Below are 27732 nucleotides of genomic sequence, written 5' to 3'. Positions count from 1 at the left end.
CTATCTCAGCTTTTCACTTTCCGTATAGAAATTCATGATCTTCCTTACTGACTCTGTATGGAAAAAATGCATTCTGGTCAAATTTACTAGTATTTTTTAGTCTTAAACAAAGACAGTGCTTCTGTAGCATTAAAAGCTTGGCTTGACTTGCTTTTATACTTGAGTATTATTCAGTATCAACATTACACAGAAAGCTGATTTGAAGAGTGACGCTTGGTCAGAGATGGAGCAACAGGAGAATAGGGTGATTTGTTCTGGAGAGTCTTAGAAGGAATCTTACTGATACAATATCCAGCTTGGATCCAAACAACAGAAGAAGGAAGTAGAATACGTATCTTGATAATATTGTGTTTTCTTTGGGTGACTGTTGAAAAGTTCTGCCTCCTAGGATTATTTAGAGGAATAAAACCAAAGTAATGTAATTGTTAGGGAAAATATATTATTTGAGAAGTTATGAGGGACTAAAGCCTGAGGTTCTCTCTGATCTCCTGGGAATCATTGGCTCATTGCCAACTAAGTATCATTGCTTCTCATGGATTTTCATCAAAGGGTGGTTTGTATTTGATAAAACATTTACCTTGGTAAAGGGCTGTGAAAGGTTAGACTGTTTGATTGTATATGCATTAATTAATCCTTAATTTTATCCCTTTCTGCATTCAAGTTTGTTTCCAGTTTAAAAAAAAAAAACAAACAAACAGATTTAGCTATGCAATGTAATGTAGTGGTTTAAACAGATTTTATGCAGCCCAACAGCTACATATTTTTTTCTGGTATAAATAAAGTACCATTTTAATTATTATTATTTCATTTAAAATTTTAAGTATTTTTAATATTGATATTTTGGGGTTTTTTTTTTTTTTTTAGATTTTATTTATTTATTTGACAGACAGAGATCACCAGTAGGCAGAGAGGCAGACAGAGAGAGGAGGAAGCAGGTCCCCCGCTGAGCAGAGAGCCAGATGCGGGGCTTGATCCCAGGACCCTGGGATCATGACCTGAGCTGAAGGCAGAGGCTTTAACCCACTGAGCCACCCAGGCGCCCATGTTTTTTTTTTTTTTTTTTCTTTTAAATTGTTTATTTATTTGACAGAGATCACAAGTAGGCAAAGAGGCAGGCAGAGAGAGAGGAGGAAACAGGCTCCCCACTGAGCAGAGAGCCCTACGTGGGGCTCGATCCCAGGTCCCTGGGATTATGACCTGAGCTGAAGGCAGAGGTTTTAACCCACTGAGCCACCCAGGCACCCCTAATATTGATGTTTTATTTTTAAGATAGATATAATCATATTAGTGTTTTATCCCAAACAGTACTTTTTTTTTCCTTTAATTCTAGTTAGGCTCTCGTGTGTAGCAAAGGGAAGGGATAGAGTAAGTAGTCAAGAAAAACTACCAAACTAACATTTAGTAATTTAGCAACAGAGTTTGCAGCAACAAACTGTAAAAAAAGACATATTTTGAATCTCAGAAAATAATAATCTATCGGTTGCATGTTATAATTTCTTTTACAGAAATGGTTCTTTTGAATTCTCTGAAGCCAAAAGGAAAAAATATTACTTGAGAAGTGAATTGGATGCTAAGTAAAACTTCTATGTTCAGTGATGTATCTTAAAAGATGAAATAGTCATTTCTCTGATTTTTGTGATGTGTCTTAACTTTAGCACACCAAACACTAAACATAGTGTAATAGATTGTATAGAAATGCCAAGATAGGTAATAATTTAGATGTTCTGTTTTGTATATTTAAAAAATCAATATTATATAGTATAAACCCGGTATAATGCTGACACGGAAAAATCCATGTTCAAATCAGTTCTTGTCCAGATAAATGATCTCTGATGTAAACCAAACAATAATTTGCCAACATACTTTATGATCTATATTTCTGTAGTAGAAACTACAGAAATAGATGAGTTGTAACTATTTCTGTTTCAAAAACTAGTTACAGGTGAGATAAGCTTTGGGAAAAGATTTCAATGACATTTGTTTTTCTTTTTGAAGTGAACGCCTTCTCAATTTTTTTTCTTTTAAATTTTTTTATGTTTAGAGAGAGAGAGGGAGGGAGGAGGAGCAGAGGGAGAGACAGTCCTAAGCAGACTCCACGCTGAACACAGAGCCCGGCTGGGGGCTCAGTCTCAAGACCCTGAGATCACAACCTGAGCCGAAACCAAGAGTTGGCTGCTTAACTGAGGATGTTACCCACATGCCCCTTCCACAATTTTCTTTTTATTTCTTTTTTTTTAAGATTTTATTTATTTACTTGACAGAGAGACAGTGAGAGAGAGCATGAGAGGGGAGAAGATCAAAGGGAGAAGCAGACTCCCTGCTGAGCAGGGAGCCCGATGCGGGATTCGATCCCGGGATTCTGGGATCATGACCTGAGCCGAAGGCAGTCCTTAACCAACTGAGCCACCCAGGTGCCCCCTTCCGCAATTTTCTTATAAAATAACTCTGTTACTTCAGAATTTCACTTATCAAGCATGATCTCCTTCATGGCATACGTGATCTTGAAGTCATTTAAATTTTGCTAGTAGCAACAAATAGTTGAATAGTAAGAGGAACAAAGATAAATATTGTACAATTTGCGAAGTCTTTTTATGTTTGCCTCATCATCATATTGGCTTGGGTGGGCAGAGCTGAGAGCAGGTATGACTATCATTGTTTTACAGATCAGAAAATGGTTTCCAAGAATATAAATGATTACATTGTCCCAGGCTCCAGCAGGGTGGCTGAAGCTCTCTATAGTCTTATTCATGGCCACAACAAGCCTTTACTAAAGGAGCCAGGGTTTGGCCGCCCTCCTAATAGAAAGGCACTATTGTTCAGGTTAAAGAGGGGGCTACTTCTGAATTAGGAGGTATCATCTCAGACAGGCAAAGACAGTCCCTCCTCCAGGATTTTCCTAAGCAACTCCCCAAGCTGGATACCTTAGTTCTTCTGTAGCTTCCACTCTGAAAATGATGCCCTCCTCTGGCCAAGCATGTGTCTCTTACAGTGGGTTTCTGGGAGGAGTGCAAAGGGATTTTTCCCTATTGAGTTTGGATTCCTTTCTGGATAAAGGTGAAAATTAGTGACACATTATTGTGATCTAGAGTAAAAGGTTTACTTTTGTAAACCCAAACTTCAAACTAATGAGGTAAGAGGGGAGGCAATATCTCTGGTTTTATTTTAGCAACTACTTTTTTCTTGTTCCATAATTAACTCAAATTACCTCCTCCTGAATTTTTTTTAAAGAAACAAAATACAAAATATTACAGTTAGAGTAGAAACTCTCATTCCATTCCCATCCCTCTATCCCGAGAGGTAACTAATATTCTGAAGTTGATGTGTATTTTTCCTTTTATATATTTGATACTTTTATGATATATCATATATGGTTTACTGTAGTGTTTTGTGTTCTTTTTGAGAGTTACATAAATGGCAGCATAGTATAGCTGACATTGAATCTTGCTTTTCCCCCCCAACATTTATATTTCTGAGATTCAGCCTTGTTGATATGTGTAGATCTAGTTTCTCCTTTTTATAAACATACTACAATTAATTTTTCCATTCCTATATTGATTGACATTTGCAACGTTACCATTCTTTTTATTCTTAAAAACAAGTATAAATATTTCCTTATGCCCACATCAAGAGCTCCTCTAGGGCTTATTGTCATGGGTAGTATTTCATATTCACAAGGTATAAACATCATCAACATTCTAAGGTATTGACAAATTACTCTCTTCTGGGAGCAGATTATGACAGCTCTCATTTTTTTCCTGTCCTCTCAAACAGTTGGATATTGACATTCTCTTTTATAGTCTAATAGAGGTAAAATGGCATTCCATTGTTATAATAATTTGCAGTTGTCTAATTATTAGATTGACCATATTTCCACATTTTTAATGGTCCTTTAGGTTTCCTCCTCTGTGAAATTTGCTGATTCCTTTGTCTATCTTTTTAAAGTTAATCTTTTTTTCTTATATTTCCAGGTGTTTTTGTAGATATTGGAAGCCAATCCTTTTGTCCCATTGCAGACCAAAAAGTAAATTCCAAAGATCTCTGTGGAATGTGGAAAGATTACTTGAGAGAAAATGATAAAATGATAGTGAAGAACGTCAAGACCACAACATGTGTGAGTGTTCCCATATTTGTTCCTGTTAGCCCCAGAGCAAGATTTTATAAGTATGTTCCAAAACAGGGATACTACTGGGAGGGCCACCTTGGAAAGTCCTCTCAGGAGTTTTACCAATGTGCTTGCAAATTCATAGAAATTATCATTTTGTTATGATCACCTGTGTAATAATAATTCAGCTTTGAGCGAGTGTGCTCAAGTGGCACACTATAAGATATTTCTAGTGGGCAGTTATAAACCTGGACCATAGCATGTTTTGGGTCTTTAAATGACCCACTGGAGCTAGACTTTTCTCTCACCAATAAGCAGCACTAGATCTCACTACTTCTTCTATACCACAGCCAGCACCCATTCTGTAGCTTGATTTTAACTTTGCTGACGGTTTCCTTGTTGGTTTAGAAAGGTAAACTTTAAGTAAATCGTATTTATCATTTTATCTTTTATACTTTTTCTTCTGTGAAACCTTTCCACTTTTATTTCATAATGACATTTTCCTATATTTTCTTCTCAATGTTTTAAATACTTAGTTTTCATATTGAGATCTTTATTCTGAAATATATTTTATATATAGCATGACAAAAGAAATATAACTATTTTTTCCTCAATAGATTGTCAATTTATTTCAGTACCATTTATTGACTAGTTCAACTATCATTTTTGTAATGGCAGTTTTCTTGCTATATCAAATTCTCACATAAGTTTATGCATGCTTCCCTGTCTTCTGTTCTACTTCATTTGTGTCTTTGGTCCTGCCTGCACCAATATCATGCTATTTTTGTGACCATTGTTATGTAAGTCTTGATATCTGGTAAGTTACAACTAGTACCTATGTAAATGTTAATCCACTTTAAATTTTGTATATAGGCTTATCTAATCTACAAAAAACACCAATTGTACTTCTTCACTACAACTATTTATTTTTCTTGTCTTATTTCATTGGTAAGTATTTTCAGTACAGTGCTGATTATAGAAGAAGTGATCCATGTCTTGTTTTCATTTTAAAGGGAATGTTTCTGCTATTTTGACATTAATGTTTGCTTTATTTTTAAATTAACATTTGTTATATTAAGGAAGACTTTTTTCTATTTCTAGTTTGCTAATAGTTTTAATAATGAATGAGGATTGCATTTAACCAAATGCTTCTCCTGCATGTTGAGATTAATATGTTTTTTCCTTAATTTCATAAATTGCTTGCTTTCATAAATCATTAAAAAATATTCTAAATGTTAAGCTATCCTGACATTTCTGGGATAAGCCCTATTTTATGCCATATTTTTTTAAAAAAAGAAACAGGTGGTGTTGAATTTGTCAGGCTTTTATTTGGGATTATTGAATTATATGTTTATAAGTATTCAAAAATCACCTTAATAGAAAGGCTTTCACTGGCCATCCTTATAAAAGAACAGATTTTCCCCATCCATTACTCTATTTCCGTACTCTCCATTCTTCTCTCCATAGTAATAATCACCTGACATATTGTATATGTACTTGTTTATTATCTGTCTCCCCCAAGAGAATATAAATTCAGAGGGAGCAGACCTTTCATTTGTTCAGTGCTCTTCTGTATAACATGAGCAGAATATTTGTTTCATGGACTAATGCACTTGAGATAATTGTATGTATGTATGTATATTGTATGTAAATGAATTAGTTAATGTATAAATGAGTGCTATTAGCCCTTTTTTTCTTTTTTCTGTCATCGTCTAATTTTGATATTAAGGTTATTATGACTTCATAAAATTAATCGGGCAGTTATGAAACATTTCATATAAAGCATAATTACTCCTTAGGATGTGATAATGTGTAGTGCTTTTGGGTAGGTAGAACATAATGAATGAATGACTTGATTTCTTTAATGTTACGGTTATCTTTAGGTTCCTAAAAAATTCTTCTTGAGCTATTTTTGGTAGTTAATATTTTTCAATAAAATTGTTGCTGCTGTCTACATTTTATGATTAATTGGTATATTAGTTTATTATTGATGCTGCAACAAATTATTACAAACTTAGTGGCTTAACACAAATTCATTATTTTATAGTTCTGGAGGTCAGAAGTCTAAAATGAGCAGTCAGGGACTTTTCCAGTTCCCAGAGATTGCCAGCATTACTTGGCTCACTGCCCCAGATCTCTCTGACCCTCCTACCTCCTTCTTGTAAGGACCCTTGTGATTTCAGTGGACCCACCTGAATGATAATTCACGATACTCTTCCCATCTCAAGATCTTTAACTGAATCACATCTGCAAAGTCCCTTTTGCCAAATAAGGCTAAAATCTTCACAGGTATTAGGAATTAGGATGTGGACATCTTTTGGAGGGCCATTATTCTATACTTGCCACAATTGGCATCATATTTTTCATTGTATTTTTCCCTGTTTTTCTAGATGTTGCCTTTTTTCGTTTCAAAATGCATTTATTTCTTCCTGTATCACTTTCTCTTTGAACCCGTTTGTCTATTTTGTATTATATTTGTCTGTCTTATTAACTATACCCTGAACAATTGTGGCAGGGGTGGAGGGTTTATTGTAAAGGTTGGAAAGATGGTCAGCCATACTGGCAGTTGTGATCAAGTTAATTTCCGTCCACCTGTCATTTCCCACTAGTTCATCAAACAAAACAAAACTACTTTCTTTGTACTCCGAGCGTTCTAAGTAACCCTTGTTAGCATTCCTCCTAACTCAGTGTTAAAGGGAATGGTGCATCCTGAACATTTTCACTCAGCGTCCCACTGTCGGAACTGCCCTTTCTCTACGGCTGAAACCTCTGCGCTTCCTTTCTCTCGCGTCTCAGCTCTTGGGAATACAAGGAGGTGAGCGGTTCACCTTACTACTCCCTCGGGGCCGAGGCCTGGGCATGCGCACCCGCCGCGGCGGATTGGACGCGAGAGCACGGGTCTCCGGGACCCGTCAAGCTGGTTCGGACATCTAGGGAATTAACGGGTCCCGCCCATCTCTAGCTCCGCGCCTCCGCCCTTGTTCCCTCTCGGCTTCGAGCTCCTACGAGTGAAAGCCGCTACAAAGGGCTTGAATGAAACGTGTGTGGGTTTAGTGAGTCGTAAACCACCAGGGAATCCAGTCTCCCCACAAACCAGCCTCTCTCGGAGGAGGCGGAGGAGGAGGGGGAGGAAGCAAGGAGCCGAGCGCTGGGTCTCGCCCGCGCGCGCAGCGACTGGAGCGGCGGGGAGAGGCCGGGCCACCTCCCCCTTTCCGGCCATGCACCGCCTCGCCCGCGGCGGTTCCAGGCACCACACTCTCCGCCCGGGTTGCGCCTGCTGTCGCAGCAACCAGCTCCTTCGGCCGCCGGCACCGTCCACCGAGGAGCAGCGCCCGCCCTCCCCACCCCCACCACCGATTCCCTTGTCCGCGAGGACGCGCCGCCCTGCAGCCCGCGCCGCCCCCTGGTCAACTTTGAGCAGGAGGAGAAGCAACTTTGACAGTGGCCGCGGGTTTGGAATCCCGCTTCTCCTCGGCAGCGGTACCCTCTCAAGTCTCTGTGGTTAGGTGGGGCAAGAGTTTCCGCGGCGCATCTGCGCGGCGTCGGCTGTTGGCTACCTGTTTCCAGCGAGCCGGGAGCGGGATTGTGGCTGCCAGTCATCTGAAGAAGGGCAACTTGTTTTTCCTCTCCCTTTAGCGACCTCGGCTTACAACTGGATAAAGCTGTATTGAAAGGGTGTAAAAAAGGCAGAGCAACTGTTACCAACTGGATAAAGCGCTATGGGAAGGATGTAAATAGGCAGAGCAACTGTTACCAAGAAGGCAACCACCCAAAGGCAGGGAGGAACGTGGGGCTTGGTCCGGGCTTCTCCCAGTCGCAACATTAATCAACAGTCAGGTGTTGTTGCAACTTCTCAAGGTCAGCCACCGGGAGCAGCGATTCCCTCTCTGAACCTTGGGGATACGCAGCGCTCGGGTTGGATTTGGCCAGAAATGCACGGAAAGCCAAAAGAGGAAGGCTTGTAGAGGGGGAGGGTTTGTGACCCAAGACCCATCCCCCAACCTCCCCGTAAGCTCCCGTCCCTCGCTGCCCGGGCGGGGGTGAGTTGTGACATGTGTCTAACTCTCAGCAGCAACTTAGGCAGCAGGTGTCGGTCCTAACCAGGAACCGCGGCTGCCGGGTGCGCCCTCACCGAGCCATGCGGGCCCCGGGCGCGCCTCTCGTCCGCACCTTGCGGCTGCTGCTTCTGCTACTGCTCAAGGTTTCTGCCTCGCCTGCCCTCCCGTCCGCTCCATCGCCCAGGAACGAAACTTGCCCGGGGGAAAACTGTTCACCTGCACTGAGCCAGCGTCGCAGCAGGGACGCGTGGGGACTGGGAAATTCTGCAGAAGACCTTCTGCTAACCCGTGCGCCCAGGGAGGAGGAGCAGGCGGCAGCAGTGCGGGCGGCGCCCTTGTGGAACCTAAGGGCCTCCCGGAGCGGTGACCCAGGTGCGGGAAGAGGGGCTGAGGCGTGGGCCGCGGAACCCTCGGGACCTCCAGCCAGGTCGTCTGGAGCCTGGAGGTGGAGAGGTGCCCGGGGTCAGGAGCCCCCTGGAACTTTGGGGAGAGGGAACCCTCCGGCTCTCCAACTCTTCCTTCAGACCTCAGAGGGGAAAGAGAAGGGTCCCAGAGGCGCTGGAATTTCTGGGCACAGTCAAGAGCAGAGTGTGAGGACAGAACCCGGAGCCAGCGACCTTTATTACTGGCCAAGGAGAGGCGGGAAACTCCAGGGTTCCCACCACGACACCCCATCCAAGATGGTCAATGGACCGTCGGGGCACGAAGGGCGGACGATCGCACCCCCTGGCAGGGCTCTGGCCCAGAATGGGTCCTCAGGGGAAGGGGTCCATGAACGCGGGGGTTCTCGCCGGGGGAATAGCACAAACCGGCGCTTGCGACTAAAGAACCCCTTCTACCCGCTGACCCAGGAGTCATACGGAGCCTATGCAGTCATGTGTTTGTCTGTGGTGATCTTCGGGACTGGCATCATTGGCAACCTGGCGGTGATGTGCATCGTGTGTCACAACTACTACATGCGGAGCATCTCCAATTCCCTCCTGGCCAACCTGGCCTTCTGGGACTTTCTCATCATCTTCTTCTGTCTTCCGCTCGTCATCTTTCACGAGCTGACCAAGAAGTGGCTGCTGGAGGACTTCTCTTGCAAGATTGTGCCCTATATCGAGGTAATGCCCTCCAGAGGGTCTCAAACTACTGGCTTTACCCGTTTCTGGGATTTATAGCATCAGAACAGCTATGCCTCGCACATACCTAGCTGATGAAACCCTTTACTTTTTTTCTGGGTCCCTCCTCCATTTCTCTTCTCAATCTTTGAAAAAGAGAGGCAGCTTTGTTGGCTCACCTTCAAACTCATCTGCTCCTGGATTGTGAAATGATTATGGTCTCATCATGTATAGAATTATTTACATTTTAGTTTCTCTCGCTGAATATGGCATTCATATATATTTCTGATTCGGCACCTATCAGAGATTCTAGGGTTAATAGCCAGTCTATGGTTGTCATTACCAGGACTCAGCAACAACAACAAAAAACCATGTATTGTTTATTGAGTAGTACTCCAACATGCTTTTTCCCCATGAAGATTATTGAATTTTTCTTAAATACCAAAATGGAAATATTTTTTTATTTAACAAAGGAAATCTGCCTTTGTCAATTGGCTTCATGATATATTAATAACCTCCCAAATTAGTTTAAGTGTCCTTTGGCTGTCTGCCATGCCATCCCATCTAAATTCTTATGTCATTTCTCATTTCTCTCCTTTTCCTTCTCAATTTCTTAACAGTTTTATTGATTTTATAGGAATGAGCTTAAGCAAAAATAACACTTTGGCCATTGTGGCACAGAATTCATATATATACATTCTCAAAGTATATAATATATACTTGTCATTTGTTAAGATGTAATGGATTGGTCTTTTAAGGATTGACTAAGACTAGAAAATTTTCTTAAAAAGAAGGGAGCATATAATAGGTTCCAAACTTTGGAAACAAAAATATTGCTGAGTAAAATTTTATTGTTTCATCTTACAGCTAGTGTCCTGAACCGTTATTATGGTAGTTGGAATTTGCTCTTTAAATGGCCTCTCTTTAAACACCAGCTCTTGGAAGGATCCCAAGTGCTTTGTTGCCAGTTGTGTTTGTAGCCAGCTGGCCCTTGATTTCCTCCATTCAGACTGCCCATTTCATTTATGGAAGCAAAAGAAGGGAAACTGTAAATATTCCAGAGCCCCTGATCCTGTCTGGCACCAGAGCCAGTGACACTATGTTCAACATTGTTCCAGGGCCTAAAGCTAGGGGATAAGTAAACAGAAAACAGTACCTACTTAGAAGAATCAAGGGAAGAGACAGTAAATAAGACCCTCTGTTATCCTGGCAGGGATCAGATGCAGAATCATTCCATGCTGACTAAATCAGCTGTTGCTACTTTACCAAGACCTAGGGTTTCTCTTGTTGCCAGGCTCCAAGTAGCTCTGAAATATCTAATTTATTGGGTAGACAATTTGTTTTTGAATTGCAGGGGAGGTAGCTGAATTTATGTAGGAGAAATGTCTATCAGTTGCCTTTTCAAGGTCAAGATATAAGATTTCTTTATTGTTTGCTGGCATAATGCAGAAGAAATTGACATATGCAAGAATGAGACAAAAGTAAACTACAGGGTGAACAGGAGAGTTACCCCCAGTAACAGAGAAATGTAGTGTCTTGTCCAAAATGTACTGGGCATGATGAAGCCTTTACACAGTTGAGGAAAAAAACAATGTAAAGAGTACAAAACAAAAACAAAAACAAAAACACCTGGGGAAAGGAAAAAAAAAGATTACCCATTTCTTAAAAAAAAAAAAAAAAAAACAAACTTTGAAAGAAAGGAATCCATCCAAATTCAGAAAAGAATATAAAAACTTTGGTTAGTTTATGAGACCTATGAGTTTTGAGTGATGGTATTTATCATGTATGTCTTTTAATTTTCTTTCTCTCTAACTCTGAGGATTTTTTAAAATGCATGTTTTCATTTTTATTTCATTTTTAAATTTAATTCTCTGCTCCTTAAGATTTTTTTTACCTTTCTTCTTATTAAAACAACTATTGTTATTTTTTTCCCTCTGCATTTCCCCCCTTCTTTATAGCCCTGCTTTTTATTTTAGTTATCAGTACTACACTTTATTTTCCTCAGAGAAGCAAAGGTTAGAAAAAAAATTTACTATTTTTTTCTTTAAAAATTAGACTGTAATATGCATTCTTACTGTTAAAGTAATGAATGAAAATCTTAAGATGTAGTGTTTCTACGTTTCTATCCTATTCTTCTGAAATAATTTTATAATGCATTAGTATGTTTTGTGGAAATAATTATTGGATAGTAGTATCAGCTCTGTAATTCCTGATGATGAGAATAGGAAATAAAATCCAAATTTCAAAGTCAAACATTTCTGCCTCTAGGAGGCACGTTATTTTCACACAAGAGAGATTTAGTGCCTGTTCCATATCCTGTTCCCAAAAGAACAGACCCAAATGTGGACGTTTGGTTTGCAGGAACTTTACTGGGACATGTGCTCATCTTCAACACCTAGTAGGGAATGAAGGAGGTAGAACTGGGCAGAGGGAGAAGTTGAACTGTGACCCAGATGCCAGAGTCCTCCGCTGACACCACAGGAGGTCCCTGGCTGGAGGGCCTTGCCGCATGTCCTGAATTGAGGCAAGACAGCCCAGACTTTATGTCTCCTGAGGGACCAGTCACTGGATGGAAGTTGCTTCCAGGAAGAGGCCATAACCTTGATCTGGGTGGATGTCTCTGAAGGGCAATTCCTAGAGAGGGATGCACCTGAGAGCCACCAGCCACCAAGAGTCCTAGCACTCGGGGGGGAACCAACACTTCATACCTGAAGGAATTTGTGGGGGGGCAATCTGGGTCAGGAGCCGTGGGCTACACCCCAGTGGCTTTTGAATTCTCAGGTTAAATTAGAACCAGATGGCACTCTGATCCAACCCCCTGATTTTAAAGATGAAACATGAGGCCCAGAGAGGAGAAATGATCATCCTAAGCACTTACACCTGGTCAGTGGCAGCCAGACCCTCAACTCAAGTTTGCTTATTAGGTAAACATCTATGAGGCAAGAATGTCCAATGACTGTTCTCTTTTTATGTCTGCTCCTTGCCATCTTTTAAAAAAGATTTTTATATCCAATGGGTAGGGAAGAAATAAGCCCAGTTAACATCATTTGCTGTATGATGAAATTTATAACTTTTTATATTCTTAAGTTTCATCTTGCTTCTCATAGATCAACAGTAAGTTCCAGAGTTGGTAACTCACTAGATTTTTAAAAACTGCAATCATCTGAGTCAATTTCCCTTTTTAATGTGTCAAAGGTGATTATTTTAGTGATGAAATTAAGCTATGTAGGTTATATTTTTATATTCTTAAAATCACAAAGTGTTTTAGCCTGGTAAAAGACACTGCAAATAATAAACTTTCTCAAAAATCTTCTCCCCACCAAATCTTTTTCTTCTTGGCCAAAGACTTCTGAAAATTATTTGACGTTTTATCTCCTCTTGTGATCTAGATTTTACCTTCTCTTTACTTTTTACTTATATTTATTTGTTGGCTTTTCTTTTTTTTTAACCACACATCTTACTACTGATTTATAATGTATAATTTACCTTTCTGATAGTAATCTGTTTCATCTTTTCCAGTTTTTATTTTTTAATATTTCTTAGTTATTTTAAACTTTTATTCACAATTAATTTTTATTTTTTATTAAGGTATAATTGACATATAACATTATATTAGTTTTAGGTGCATGACATAGTATGATTTGGTATTTGTATAATTGTGAAATGATCACTACAATAACTCTAGTTAGTACCTGTCAACTTACATAGTTATAACATTCTTTTTTTTTATGATGAAAACTTTTAAAATCTACTTTTCTTTTGTAACAACTTCCAAATATATAATACAGTATTATCAACTATAGTCACCACGTTGTACATTACATCCCCATGACTTATTTTATAACTGGAAGCTTGTATCTTTTGATACTCTTCAAGAATTCCCAGCCTCTATCAACTACCAATCTCTTCTCTGTATCTATGAGCTTAGTATTTTTGTGTGTGTGTCGTTTTTTTTTTTATTCCACATATAAGTGAGATCATATGGTATTTGCCTTTCCCCATCTGACTTATTTCATTTAGCAAAATGCCTTGAGGTCTATGTTTTTGCAAAGGCAAGATTTCATTATTTTTTATGGCTAAATAATATTCCAGTGTATGTATATATGTGTGTGTGCCTGTATATATGCACATATACAAACATACATATGTACATACACTACATTTTTTTGATCCATTTGTCCATCCGTCAGTGGACACTTGGGTTGTTTCCATATCTTGGCTATTGCAAATCATGCTGCAATGACCATAGAGTTGCATATCTTTTCAAGTTAGTGTTTTCATGTTCTTCAGATAAATACCCAAAAGTGGAATTGCTAGATCATATGATAATTCTATTTTTAATTTGTTTTAAGATTTTATTTATTTATTTGACAGAGAGAGAGAGCACAAGCAGGGGGAGCAACAGAGGGAAAGGGAGAAGCAGGCTCTCCACTGAGCAGGGAGTCCAATGTGGGGCTCAATCCCAGGACCCTGGGATCATGACCTGTTGCTGAAAGCAGATGCTTAACCAACTGAGCCACGTAGGCACCCCTTTAAATTTTTGAGTAATCTCCATTCTGTTTTCCATAGTAACTACACTACAGTTAATTTTATTAATCTTCAGAAATGTTCTCAATTTTCTCTCCTGTCTTCCCTTCTGCCTTCTTTACCTCTACCATAGTTCTTCCCCCACCACACACACAGCTTGAGTATTAGCATAATCTTAAGGAGATAGTGGAATTTTGGGGAGAGTTGGGTTTGTGTAGAAAAATAGGAGGCATTTCTTCAGCAGAAATTGCATGTCTTTGCAATTTACATTCAACTCTTATTTTATTTCAATTTGTTGGCATAAGGCTTGGGGAGAGTAGCCAGCTTCCAGGGTCTGTTGCTAGAAAGTAGTTTTATCATATTTAATGTTGCCATGAGTGGAAACATACTGAGAAATGTTGTAGTTGATAACTTCTCTCTTTCTATTCCAGGATTCTGATGCCTTTGTAGCCTAGTGGTAAGTCCCTTAAGGATCAAGGGCAGATGGAATGGTAGGAAAAGGGGATAGGAGAGAAGAGAATCTGAGTGGATGGTGGCCATCCTAATAGACACATCATTTTCAACTGGCTTATCAAATAGTCACCAGAAAAAAAAAACAAGAAACAAAAACAAAGAGAACTGTACTCCAAGTGTCAGTTGTATGTAAGAAGAGAGGGATAAGGGAGAGGGAAGGAGAGAGATGGATATATATGGAGGTCTGGGTGTGGACTGCAACAGGAGACCAGCATAGGAGTTCCCTATCACACCATTCCTTTAAGAATCTTACAAATGATTAAAGCCAAATGATTCAGGCACTAAATGTGGCAACTGGAACAGATCTTTGCTCATTACTTGATGAAAGCCAGCCAGTCGGTGTATCATCTGATTCAGATCCACCACTAAATATTTATTTCTATTTGGACATTAATTGGAAGTTTTGAATGAGTGGGGGGGGGGAAGGAGAGGGAGAGAATCTTAAGCAGGCTCCACACCCAGCACAGAGCCCGAGGCGGGGCTCTGTCTCACAACCCAGAGATCGTGACCTGAGGCAAAAACAAGAGTCCTATTCTTAATCCACTGAGCGACCCGGGCGCCCCTAACTGTACTTTTATTTTACTGGGATACAGGATTCCTGCATCAGGGTAGAGGATGGATAAAGGGAATGCATCTCACCAGGGCTTCTGGACCAGGGATGATTTGGGAAAGACCTACGATGTTTTGTGAAGAAAAGAGCCAGATTCTCCAATGGCATTAGAAATACTGGTTTTAAACTGAGTGAAACAGATGGCTCTTTCATTGCCTTAGATTGTAGTTAGAACTGACAGATAAGAAAGGAAGGGTTCTGGAAGCTGAAGATGTTTTACCATCCAGGTATGCGATGCCACACAGGGTTCCCTAGAACCACTACACTCAAGTAATAGCACATTTATCAGGACAGATGGTAAATTCACTTGAGTTGTGGATTAGCCATTACATATTCTGATGGACTTTTAAGTGGAAACTTACAGTTTTATGAGCAATTTGAAAGTCACTAATAATATTCTCAGGGAAAATAAACTCAATGTATGCGAATGGTGCTCAGCAAATATTTTATGACTTCCTGTTAATCCCTTTATAATCATTTCCTACATTCCCATGCAAGTAAAAATATTTAGCTGATGACTTTTGCAGAAAAGATTTAAAAAGTTATAGAATGAGTTCTTATTTATAATGCCATTTATTGAACAGTGTATGGTGAAATTTACTGAATTTGGGTTCTGTATAAGAAGGAAAAGTTTGATGATATTCAAATGTAAAATTTAAATAATTTCCTTAACTAGTGACTATACTGAGAATGTCATTTTTTTCTAAATCTTGTCAGTAAAGTACACATAGAAATGGATTTTTTTTTACTTCCCCTCTAGAGATACTTGCTGGCATTCAGCTTGGAAGGATTATATGCAGAACCCTAGCACCCAATAACTGATTAAAGAATAGTTTGAATAATTCATTATTTTCTATAATACTTTTCCACATATGTCATCATTCATTCATTTATTTACTATCCATTTATTCATCAAACATTTATTGAGCTTTTCTACTCTGTTGGATATGATAATAGGTAGGGATGGGAGTAGAAGGAGTGGGAGTAAAGGAGGGAAAGTTTCCAGAGATGAATAACATAGATGCATTACTGCTTTTAAAGTTATGGAGAAGTAAAGTAATGTTCTACAGGGTAGTAAGCACTATGCTAGAGGTTAAAACAAGGCATTATGGAAGGTCAGGAGTGGGTCCTGGAATGAGTCAGCTCACATTAGGGAAATGTGAAATTATTAGGGAAAACTGTGCTCACTTCAAGGGAACTGAACTTACTTCAAGTGAAAATGGTGCTCACTCTTAATTCTTTTTCTATCATATTTATATTATTAGTCTTTATAAATTCTATACAGCCTAGATCCATGGTGAAAAGATAAAAAAATGAAAATATTTTGATCCTTGCTTTCTTGTTTTCTCAATCTTTTGTGGGATAGGAAGCCCATAAAAATCATTGGCAAGATAAATTGGCAGATGGGACAGCCCTAGAAATTTCATTCGGAACACAAAATTCTGAATTATTATTTAGAATACAATGCTTATGATGACTGTCTCTGCTTTGGAATTATTAGTCCTTATTAGCCATAAGGAATTACTTAAGTCAAATTTTAAAATTTTACTTTAATGAATGGTTCATCTAACAGTGTTATAATAGTACATTTGAGGCCTATTCTTCTGAAAATCTCAAAAATGTACCTATTATTTAATTTGACCTTAGAGGGGTACCTGGGTAACTCAGTCAGTTAAGTGTCTGCCTTTGCCTCAAGTCCTGGGATTGAGTCCCCCATTGGGCTCTCTGCTCAGTGGGAAGCCAGCTTCTCCCTCTCCCTCTGCCCCTCCCCCTGCTTGTGCGCGTGCTCTCTCTCTCTCAAATAAATAAATAAAATCTTTAAAAAAAATTAATTTGATCTTAGAGAATCTAGGAAGAAAGGCTGAAAAGGGAGATAGGTTAAACCCTATTATGGATACTTTAACCCTGTTATAGAAAGGGAAGCATAAACAATGGACTTTCTCAAAATTGGATTAATATTTCAAGCACAAAATCAGGGTGAGGACTTATCCTGAGTTCCCAAGAACTGCCAAGATATCTGGTTATATCAACAAAGCATCCTTCAACAGCAAAAAGGATGCAAGTATGCCTGGGAAAGCAAAATAGATCTGGGTTTATGATTTCCAGGCTGAGTAGGTGAAGGTCTATCTACCTTGCCTTTTACCTTTATGCTACATGGATCTTGATAGAATGTTTCCACCTTGACTAGCTCTTTACTAGATTTAACAGTGTCACATTGGAAGCATAGGGATCTGTGTCTGGGGTGTGGACTATGTGCAGAAAGGGAGGGGCAGGCTGACATTGTACTCCTGCTCCCACCCTCTGGGGACCCTCTGGTCCTCTTAGTTCCCAAGAATTGACCTGCCTAAGTCCAGTAATTAACTCAACCTTATTGCCAAGACTAACTCTTAAGTATCCTAATCAGAATGATATTCTTTGTGCCAGAGGAGATGATCTCATCTAAAATTTCAAGGTAGAATGGAGAATGGGGTTGCTGCAATCTCAGATATGGGTCTCTCTATTTGAAAAGTAGGTATACATACTTTCCATAAAACTTCTATAAAACACAGGATATAATCACACTGCCAGGCTTGTTCCTGAGACAGAATACTTTTGGTTTGTGAATTTATGATAGTTTTTAATGTTATTTGTCAGCACACTTGAATGGTTATAGCATTAACAAGGCCAAGGTCAGTGATTTGAGCCAGGACTGGAATGAGTCATTTTCATTAGGTCCATGACTGCCTTCCCCGCTGCCATTTTTTACTTTCTGTTCAGCACTCCCCACCCCCAGGGCCTTTTCTCCTCCCTCCATTGTCTTCTCCTGGGTTCAAATATCTCCTATCTGAGAAAAGCATCTGTGAACTCACAGCAAGCTTTGAGATTTAGAGATACGTGCCTTTTATAGGAGGGTTGAAGGAAGAATTTTATTTTTCATAATAAGAATACTTAAGAATAATTAATAATAAGAATTAATATTATTATCACTTCCTTAATAGACTACCAAGGGTGGAATTTTGATTAAGAGCAGAGAAATTTTGTCTTAAAATATTATTTCTTGGTGTCATTCAAATCATAATTACCCAACCACAAATGGATGAGGAATGTGTTTTTAGTTTAGATTTACTGTCATGCAGACTAATGTCATTAAGAACAAAGGAAAACTGGTGAAAATTGATCACTGTTCTTTGGAAACTCATCAGAACCGCTAGGTGAATAGCAGAAATTCCAGGTCACTTTAAGATTGATTAGAAACATTACAGTAATACCAAGGACAATGGGCATGGGATAAATACTATTATTGAGAATAAATAGATTCCTTAAGATCTGTTGATTTCAATAGACGGCTTCCCTCTTACGTCAAATGATGTTAATCTTGCTTCATTGGTATTTTTTATACTAATGAGCATTGACATATTTACAATGAAATTATAATGTTTTAGACAAGATGTAATTTTTTTTTCTCCAAAAGAAATATATTGGGCTGCAGAGATCAGATGTCACAACTGGTAGGAAACTTTATGTCAAGGTGGGACTACAAAAGTAAAGAAAGATTTATAAAATCAATACAAGTTTGGAGATGGTATGTTAGCTTTTAAATAGTCTCAATTGTTTTTAAAATAAGGATGTTACCAAGCTTAAGCAAGAGGGTGGAAGGTGGAGAATGAGACTATAAGGACAGCTGATGCCTTCAAATATTTTGTTTTTCCAAGACATTGAGTATCAAGTATAGATGAAATATGTTGGGTATCATTGAAATAAATGGATATATATGATATGTGGGTGTGTCATATTAAATCTAATTTTGAAAAAGGGAAGAAGCCTTCTCTTTGACTGTGGAAGAGTGGCTGTAAATAGCTTTATTTCATTTTAGAGATCCATGCATGCTTGTAAGGGGTGAGGCAGATCTCTTCCACTTGCTCTGTTTTGGTTTGGAAACACTAATGGAAGTGTATTCCTACCCTAGTATCATGACTTGCATGCATTCTGAAATGAAGACCTTTTGATAAAGACCATCTTATTCACAGCAGAGGCTCTGATAAACACGCTCCCCCACTGGTGATCAAAGAAGTGTCTTTCCTGGAGAAGTTGCCCTGCAGTGCTGCAAGGGTAAGGATTATGGAAAATGCAAGAGGAAGCCAAAGGCGTACAATCCCAAGCCATTTAGTGTTTCAAAGGAAACTCTACCCTGGGCTCCTCCTGCTTTTTTCCTGACTGATTGTTAGGCCTGTAACCACAGACTTACAACAGATTATCATTCATGGTCCAAATGAATGGGTTTTCTTAACAATAATGCCCTTGTTTTGTGAGTTACTTGTATACAAAGGACAGCACAGAAATAGATGTACTTAAACATCTTTTCGAGGTAAAATGTAAGTTAGGCTGTAGTATAGTTGTCATGACTTTGGTTAGAAATTTCCCTATTTTATAAAAATCAGTGTATTCTAGTCCCATCACTGTACTGAAGCATGGTGACTCAATTTCATAGGAAAGAAATTTTGCTTGGAAGTACATTGGTCTTTTCCCCCCATCATTGTTATCACTGATTTATATCAAAAAGTTTAGCAAAAGATACTATTTGTTTGGTAAGAGTTGTACCTTTATAGCTCACTCTTATTCAAAGTGGTTTCTTATGGGGCACCTGGGTGGCACAGTCAGTTAAGTGTCCAACTCTTGATTTTGGCTCAGATCATGATCTCAGGGTCGTGAGATCCAGCCCTGCCCTGGGCTCCACGCGGGGCATGGAGCCTGCTTGAGATTGTCTCTCTCCCTTTCCCTCCGCCCCTCTCCCACCATCTCTATCTTTCTCTCTCTTTCCGTCTCTCTCTAAAAAACAAAAAATATAATACTTTAAAAAAACAATTTCTTGTTTGTCTGTCTTCAGTAAGCTTCTGAGAAATGGAGCAACAGCTAAAACATAGCTCAGGGTCTTCCTGCCAAGATCCTTACTTACGGTTTTCCATAAAGCGTCCAGTGTGTTCTTTCTTCCTATCATTTTGAGTGAACGGGAATTTAATGTAGTACAAAGTGAATATGGTGGCCCAGGGTTTCTCATGGCCTGATGTTCGTATTGAAGTAGAACTTGGACAGTGGGAAGAATACTTCGGCAGCACAGCTGCTGCTTTCCCACCTGAGTACTCAGGTTGGGACTCTGTGTCTGTCCCATGCCTGGACACCATGCTACAGGTGGCTGCAGCGGCCAACAGCCTCACCGCTCTGGATGTTGACTGGGTCGGGGCTGAAGGCACTGCACCATTGTTCCTCTGGGATACAGAGATGAGCAGGGCATTGGGGTATGAAAGAAGGATTTTAGAATTGTTTATTTTGATTCTCTTTGCTTGTGTATTTTGATGCCAACACCCTCAAAATGCTCTATAGCTCTCTTCCCCAAATAGTTAAGAAGTTCTGCTTCTAGCTTTCCTTTGATCTTGATTCTCAAAATTAATAGTCTTGTCTATTAGAGAAGTGTTTATAGTTCTGCTTTTGTGGATGTTAATTATTTCTCCCACTGCAGTTTAATTAATAGGAGACTGCATCTTACTCATTCCATCTCTCCAGATGTAGCTTCCAAAAAACTACCCCTTACTAGATTTATTCCCAAGAGCAAATTTCTTAGTGACATTGAATTTTAGCAATCAGATATGGTCATTAAATGCGGAAGATCCAGCATTTATGACACAGTTTTATAATTGCATATAATTGCCCCATTCATCTGGGTAGAATTTCCAATGAGCTGTAAGTAAACAAATAGAGTTAAAAATTGTGATTGAAATCTTCTCATGTTACCCCAACGTTTAGCAATTTTAATTGCATGGGTAGATTTTATGTCAGAAAAAGCAGAAATTAGCCACACCCAAGATCCAGATGATTTTTATCAATTAATTTCCGAGGTTGATTCTTTATAAAGGTTTAAAGCCTTCTATAAATAATTTGGGAAAGTACTGAGCAGGAGCTTTGTACCTTTCTTGCTCTTTCACATCATAAAATCATGTGCAGAAGTGAATTTGCAGAAAACTATCTGAAGTAACAGCACTGCAGGCGGTGGCAGCAGGAGGGAGGAGATATCTAGGACTGGCCTTTGGGCTGCGGTTGCTGTTGGCAACAATGTAGTAAGCGTTATCTGCATTTGGGGCAGCATTTTTCCTCAGAGGCGCTCGCTCTTGTGACCTTCCTGCTTCAGCTGGCTCCTAGCTGAGGAGAACACCACCAGAGAGAAGCACGACTTGACAACAGGAAGCGGGGTCCAGGAGCCTCCTGCAATGTGTGTATGAAACCTGGGAAGCTTCCCTCAATCTGTGATGCGTCGAGAGGACGGCAGATCAAACATGTTCTTTCAAACACATTTGGTGCTCAGTCTGAAAGCTTTCGGGAATGTGGCTGAAGAGCTAAGCATCTTCATGTGAAGTACAGTATAGAATTCCTGAGTGAAAGTTGGAGCACATGTAAATCTTGCCTAAAATTTGCCCTGGCTTTTGTTATCCTGTGTAATGAAATATATATTGAACCTAAAAAAAACATTTTTTGCTTTTTGAAGCAGCAAACATCTTCTAATTAAAAGTGGATATGCAGCACAGTTTATAAATATCTAAGGAGAGGCAATGTAACACACGCGTCTTAATACATGTCCACCCACATTCATTGGCTATTCCCTCTCATGAAATGCTTTGTAACAGACTGGGAGTTAGGTGTATAAATGCTAGCTCTTGTGATAATTGGTCCAGATTTTTTTTTCTAAGATTTTATTTTATTTGTTATTATTATTATTTATTTGAGAGAAAGAGAGCAGGAGGAGGGGCGGAGAGAGCAGCAGACTCCCCACTGAGCAGAGAGCCCAATGTGGGCTAAATCCTAGGACCCCAGGATCATGACCTGAGCCAAAGGTAGACACTTAACCAACTGAACCACCTAGGTGCCCCTCGTCCAGATTTTAAAACTATGTGTTTAAAAATAAGGAGAGTAATCAAGGAGAAGATGCTATCTCTTGAGTGTTGCATGTTCTTTGTAAATAATGATCGAAAACGACCAAGAAATGGATGTACCAAGCCTCTAAGAGATTGTCTCTCATCAGACTTGCTGGTATTTTTGTCTTACCAAGCTATCATTTCAGTAGAAATGTTATTCATAATTTGAAGAGAGAATGCACGGCATAAAGCTCTATAGCTTTGTTATTTGTGGACTGACTCCGGATACGTGGGTGACAGAGAGATGTGCACAAAGATTTGCGTTAGTGAAGACGGCACAGAGAGCCTTGCTGAGGATTTGTGTACATTTGATAGTTTGAGGATTTTTTGGTTTTGTTTATGTTCTTCTTTTTTTTTTTCAAATTTGATTTCATATCATTTTTTATTCCTTTTGGTATATATCCAGAGGTGGGATTGTAGGGACATACGGTTTTTTTTTTTTTTTTAATTTCTTTTCAGCGTAACAGAATTCATTGTTTTTGCACCACACCCAGTGCTCCATGCAATACGTGCCCTCCTTAACACCCACCACCTGGCTCCCCCAACCTCCCACCCCCTGCCATTCTTATAGAGGAATGAATCAATATATTTGAAAAGTATATAAATGTGAAGTTTCAAAAACCATAAAGTACTGCAATTTCTAAATAATACTTTTGATGCAGACCTTTAGAAAATAGCCAGTCCTCAGATTTCCATGCAAAGTATGGCAATTACTGACATTAAGAAGAGTAATAATCTGATCTTAAGACAGCTGCATAGTGTGGACCTCAATTTTAGAATTATTTTGACTCTCTTTCATAGAGGCAAAATAAATTTCCACCAAGGTGAACAATTCATTAATTTCAAAGTTAATTTGAAAAAGTTGTATGGAGGTTGCTTGGGAGGTTCAGTCAGGTAAGCGTCTGCCTTCAGTTCAGGTCATGATTCCAGGGTCCTGGGATTGAGCCCTATATAGGGCTCCCTGCTCAGTGGGGAGTCTGCTTCTCCCTCTCCCTCTGCCCCTCCTCCCCACTCATGCTGTCTCTCTCTGTCAAATAAATAAATAAAAATCTTAAAAAAATAAAGAGGTGTAAAAAAAAAATAAAATAAAGAGGTGTATGGAGAGATGACTTTTTATGGCAGTCATACTGGATGGCTATTTCTTACACCGGTATTTATGGGAAACTTTCCTCAAGATTTTGTACAAGAATCATGGTTATAAGCTCAACCATGTCGTCTTGATCTGCCCTGATCTAGATTGTGAGTCATACTTCTTCAGTTTTGCTTTTCATTCACTTAAGCTCTCATTATATCTCATTTTCAGACTGTCTCCACTAAGAGTTATGAGAATAGTCAGGGCATGGGTGCAATGTTCTTATTTTCTGTAGTGGAACCGGTAGACACTGACTAATGTTTAGCTTGTAAAAAAAGGGGAGAACATTTGACATTGGAACTCTCATAGAATCCGCGAGGCAAGTTGCCATCATTCTGGAAAGAGTGACAGCTTGAGTGTAGGAGATAAACAACTAATGTGTTGAGTGTCAAAATTGTTATGACAAATGGTTTTCCTTTTTTCATGATGATCCCTTTGAGTCCTAAAAAATTAGACAAGAGCATTATATATATGTTTCCTTGCCCCTTTGCCAAGGCATGACCTGTAGCTGTGCTTCTTAAACATTCCCACTGGCAGACAGAGGAGAGTGAATGCACATACCCAAGAGCCTAGGGTACACCCCAAAACATCCTTTCCATCTAGAGTTTTAGTCTCCTGTTTCATCTTAAACCTCATGAACATTTTACCGTCTACTCTCATTGTCTTTATTTAGATATATAATGACATTTATTAAACATTAAATTACTTCAATTTCCTGTAAATAGCTGAGTAAATTTGATGCTCCCAGATGATTACTGTGTTTATCTTGTGACTTTGAGAACTACCTTCCCCCTTTTGGTTGACTATGACCTCCTTGAGGGAAATAATTGTTTCTTGTTTTATATTCCTAGTATCTAGCAGAGTGCTTGGGCCAGAGTCCATAACATTAAATGTATGCTTGTGTTGAATACATGTCTGTGTATCCATTAGAGAGTGTGTAGAATGTTTGTAAATATTTTAAGAGCTACTGAATGATAGTATGTTTACATTAGGAATATGTATTTATATTCTCTATGGAAAAAACTATGTACATATTTTTGGTTCTTAACCTTTAGTTGTTGATTTATTTAGCTGTCTGGGCCATATGCACATAAGAGTTTGGATACAATGCTCTGTGTGGTCAGCATCAAAAAGTTTCCTGATCTGAAATTTTCCTATGGCTGGTACATCTAGACCTTGTATCTGGCTCCTTTTTGCATATTTTCATGGTTATTTTTTATATCTCCTATCTTTTGACATTCTTTCAGTATCTCATATAACCTTAAATTTGATAAGTGTACTTATTTCATGATAAATGTACTTATTTTATGCCTGCCTGATCCTGTAACTTGCTTCTTTTGGCAACATAAGTTCATAGTGATGGATTGTCTCTTGCATATTGTGATTTTTAATTGTGAATCCATGTTCCCTCAAATTTTATCTGCAGATTTCTGAGACCTTGTTTTAAAGTGCATTCTTCCAGAGAGGTTTTGTGTTTTCTTCTACCAGGTGCCTGGGACAATTTAAAATTATATATATATATATATATATATATATATATATATATATATATTTTTTTTTTTTTTTTTTTGGAGCCACATAGATGGTGTGAGTTCTGGCCTTAGGCCAGTGTAAATTTGGCCTCCTGGTTAGAATTTGCTCTTCTTTTTTTATCTCCAGTTCACCTAGATCCAAATCATATAATGCAGACAAGTTTCTCTACTATGTCCCTCTATTTTTTTCTCTTTATACCCATGAGGATGTCACTATTCAGGGAGTTCCCAATTCATAAAGGGATCTTTGACTTAATCCTCACGTACACTGGCTCTAGATTTGTTTCCTACCTTTGTGTACTTGGGCACCTGCCCCATCATCTAACTAAAACCAACTTGAAACTCTCATCAGGGTTGGCAGATGTCCCTAGGGCAAGCATGCAACATGGAGGGGGAGGGGTCCGGGACCTGTTTGGCATTTGTTTTTTCATTGATTTTGACTCCTGGAGAATTTCCCTTTCTTGTTTTCCATAAGTGCATGCATTTGAAAATAATATGAAAACACTTTATTTTGCATTTAGGAGAAATTGGAGGAGATCTTTACTCATCTGATTTGTTGGAAATAATAAGGTCTTGAAGGTTTGCTGTGTGGGGGGCATGCTATTGACCCGCACACTGGAAAACATGACCAGCCTTTTCAGTAATGAAAATGTGATACACTCAACTGTCCTTACTCCTTATCTGGACCTTCTGGTGGCAGGCATTTTTGTGGTGACTGAAATTATTGGAGTGTCTGTGCTCTTTTCTAAAATAAAATGGGGGGCATCTGGGTGGCTCAGTGGGTTAAAGCCTCTGCCTTCGGCTCAGGTCATGATCCCAGGGTCCTGGGATCGAGCCCCGCATCAGGCTCTCTGCTCAGCAGGGACCCTGTTTCCCTTCCTCTCTCTGCCTGCCTCTCTGCCTACTTGTGATCTCTGTCAAATAAATAAATAAAATCTTTTAAAAAAATAAAAATAAAATAATGGGTCCTTCCAACTGTAAAATTTTTTGACTCCATGACCCTTGGACCACTACATTTCTTTTTTTCCCCCCTCCTATTTTTATCTTCATAATAATTCAGCTAGAGTCACCAACCCAATTACCGATGCCTCATTCCAGGAAATTGTTCTTTTTTTTTTTTCCTGTTTTGCTGATCTGTATTTACTGCCTCATGTTATGATCTTTCAGAGATCACCCAGAATAAATGTGTTCCGTGTTCCTCCCACAGGTCGCTTCTCTTGGAGTCACTACCTTCACCTTATGTGCTCTGTGTATAGACCGGTTCCGGGCAGCCACCAATGTGCAGATGTATTATGAAATGATCGAGAACTGTTCTTCAACAACTGCCAAGCTTGCTGTTATATGGGTTGGTGCCCTACTGTTAGCACTTCCAGAAGTTGTTCTCCGCCAGCTGAGCAAGGAGGATTTGGGGTTTAGTGGCCGAACTCCTGGGGAACGCTGTGTTATCAAGGTCTCCGCAGATTTACCAGACACCATCTACGTTCTAGCCCTTACCTATGACAGTGCAAGACTCTGGTGGTACTTTGGCTGTTACTTCTGTTTGCCCACACTTTTCACCATCACCTGCTCTTTGGTGACAGCAAGGAAGATCCGCAAAGCAGAGAAAGCCTGTACCCGGGGGAATAAACGACAGATTCAGCTAGAAAGCCAGATGAACTGTACAGTAGTGGCTCTGACCATTTTATATGGATTTTGCATTATTCCTGAAAATATCTGCAACATTGTTACTGCCTACATGGCCACAGGGGTTTCTCAGCAGACAATGGACTTGCTTTATATCATCAGCCAGTTCCTTTTGTTCTTTAAGTCCTGTGTCACCCCTGTCCTCCTTTTCTGTCTTTGCAAACCCTTCAGTCGGGCCTTTATGGAATGCTGTTGCTGTTGCTGTGATGAGTGCATTCAGAAGTCTTCAACGGTGACCAGCGATGACAATGACAACGAATATACCACAGAACTTGAACTCTCACCTTTTAGTACCATACGCCGGGAAATGTCCACTTTTGCTTCTGTTGGAACTCATTGCTGAAGGACAACGTTTTGTTCGGTTAGATTTATTTGATTTTCATATCCTGTGAAAGTTTTTACTTTGTATTTTTCCCTCCTGGGGGGAAATATGCATCAAAAGAGAGAAATATTAACTACTGTAGAACTGATTCTGCAAATTAATATTTGTGCTTTGAAAAAAATGTTTATATTTAGTTATTTAAGAAATATGAGGAGGCCAATAGTTTTAGGTCATTTTATCTGGTATGGTGCTAATATTTTATTTGAAAAAAGTTACTGCACCTTAACTTAATTAATTGCTAACTTTCTTTCTTTTAAAAATATAATCAGTGTATATTGATTATAGCCATGTGATTTTGTAGGTTATTTTGAGTTGTGATTGAAAGTATATTGTATATGGTGTCGTGAGATGATTTGTAGTTAAGAAGCATTCACAAAGTAGCACCAAATAAATTATGCTTTATTCTTTAATGTCATTGTCAATCTACTTTTAACCAAGATTCAATAAATATTTTAATTGCCTTAAATACACAATTACTGGTTCTACGTACAATTTAAAATCAGCCTTATTGTTTTAAAATTCTATTTTCCTTTAAGGAAGTAATCACCATGTTATAGAACAGCTTTCCTAATAGTACTATTTTATATGCATGAGTCATATAAAACTATATTGTATGTTCAGACAAATTTGTATTTTTAATATTCAGATACAGATGTAAAATTCTTTCCAAATATTTATAAAATACAAATAAATAGACAGCAGAGTTATTATTATTTATCTCTGAACTAGCATGTAGAGCTACATAATAATTACGAATTATAAGCAGAATCAAGGACAAAAACACCATGCACTTGTCATCTAATTTCCTCTGAACATTGACCTTTGAAGCACTCTGAATTCTAGCTTTTCTCCTTTTAAAAAACAAACTTGGTGAAGTCTGTGTGACTTAATTTCTTTAAGAAAATGAAAGTACAGTAGTAGAATAGTAAAATATTTATATATCTTGATTAGAACACTTGAATATTCAAATACTACCTTTAAGCTGATATTCCATAAGCTTCCAACAAAAAAACTAACCCTCTCCTTTTGAATTCTTTGATTCCCCTCAGTTTAAGTTCCAATGGTTGTATAGGATGCCTGCCTCTAGGGATTTGGGAATGAAAACAAGGCACCATTGTCTTCTTTCAGATCCCTGTAATAGATCTCTGG

The 27732-nt window shown here is 38.9% G+C and overlaps 1 protein-coding gene across 1 annotated transcript; it reads left to right on the top strand.

Annotated features, from left to right (window-relative positions):
• Positions 1–8139: 8139 nt before the first annotated feature.
• GPR37 (G protein-coupled receptor 37) lies at positions 8140–27054 on the top strand. Its single transcript, XM_080818567.1, has 2 exons — positions 8140–9266; positions 25726–27054. The coding sequence occupies exons 1-2, from the start codon at positions 8241–8243 to the stop codon at positions 26542–26544; spliced, it is 1845 nt and encodes a 614-aa protein (XP_080674693.1). The 5' UTR covers positions 8140–8240; the 3' UTR covers positions 26545–27054.
• The last annotated feature ends 678 nt before the right edge of the window (positions 27055–27732 follow it).

This window comes from Martes martes (assembly GCF_963455335.1).
Source record: "Martes martes genome assembly, chromosome: 11".
NCBI classification, from domain to species: domain Eukaryota; kingdom Metazoa; phylum Chordata; class Mammalia; order Carnivora; family Mustelidae; genus Martes; species Martes martes.
This window is presented reverse-complemented; position numbering and strand designations above follow the sequence as displayed.

Coding starts and splice junctions, on each gene's coding strand:
- GPR37 (XM_080818567.1), top strand. CDS start 8,241: ATGCGGGCCCCGGGCGCGCCTCTCGTCCGCACCTTGCGGCTGCTGCTT. Junction 9,267..25,725: donor AGATTGTGCCCTATATCGAG/GTAATGCCCTCC, acceptor TTCCTCCCACAG/GTCGCTTCTCTTGGAGTCAC.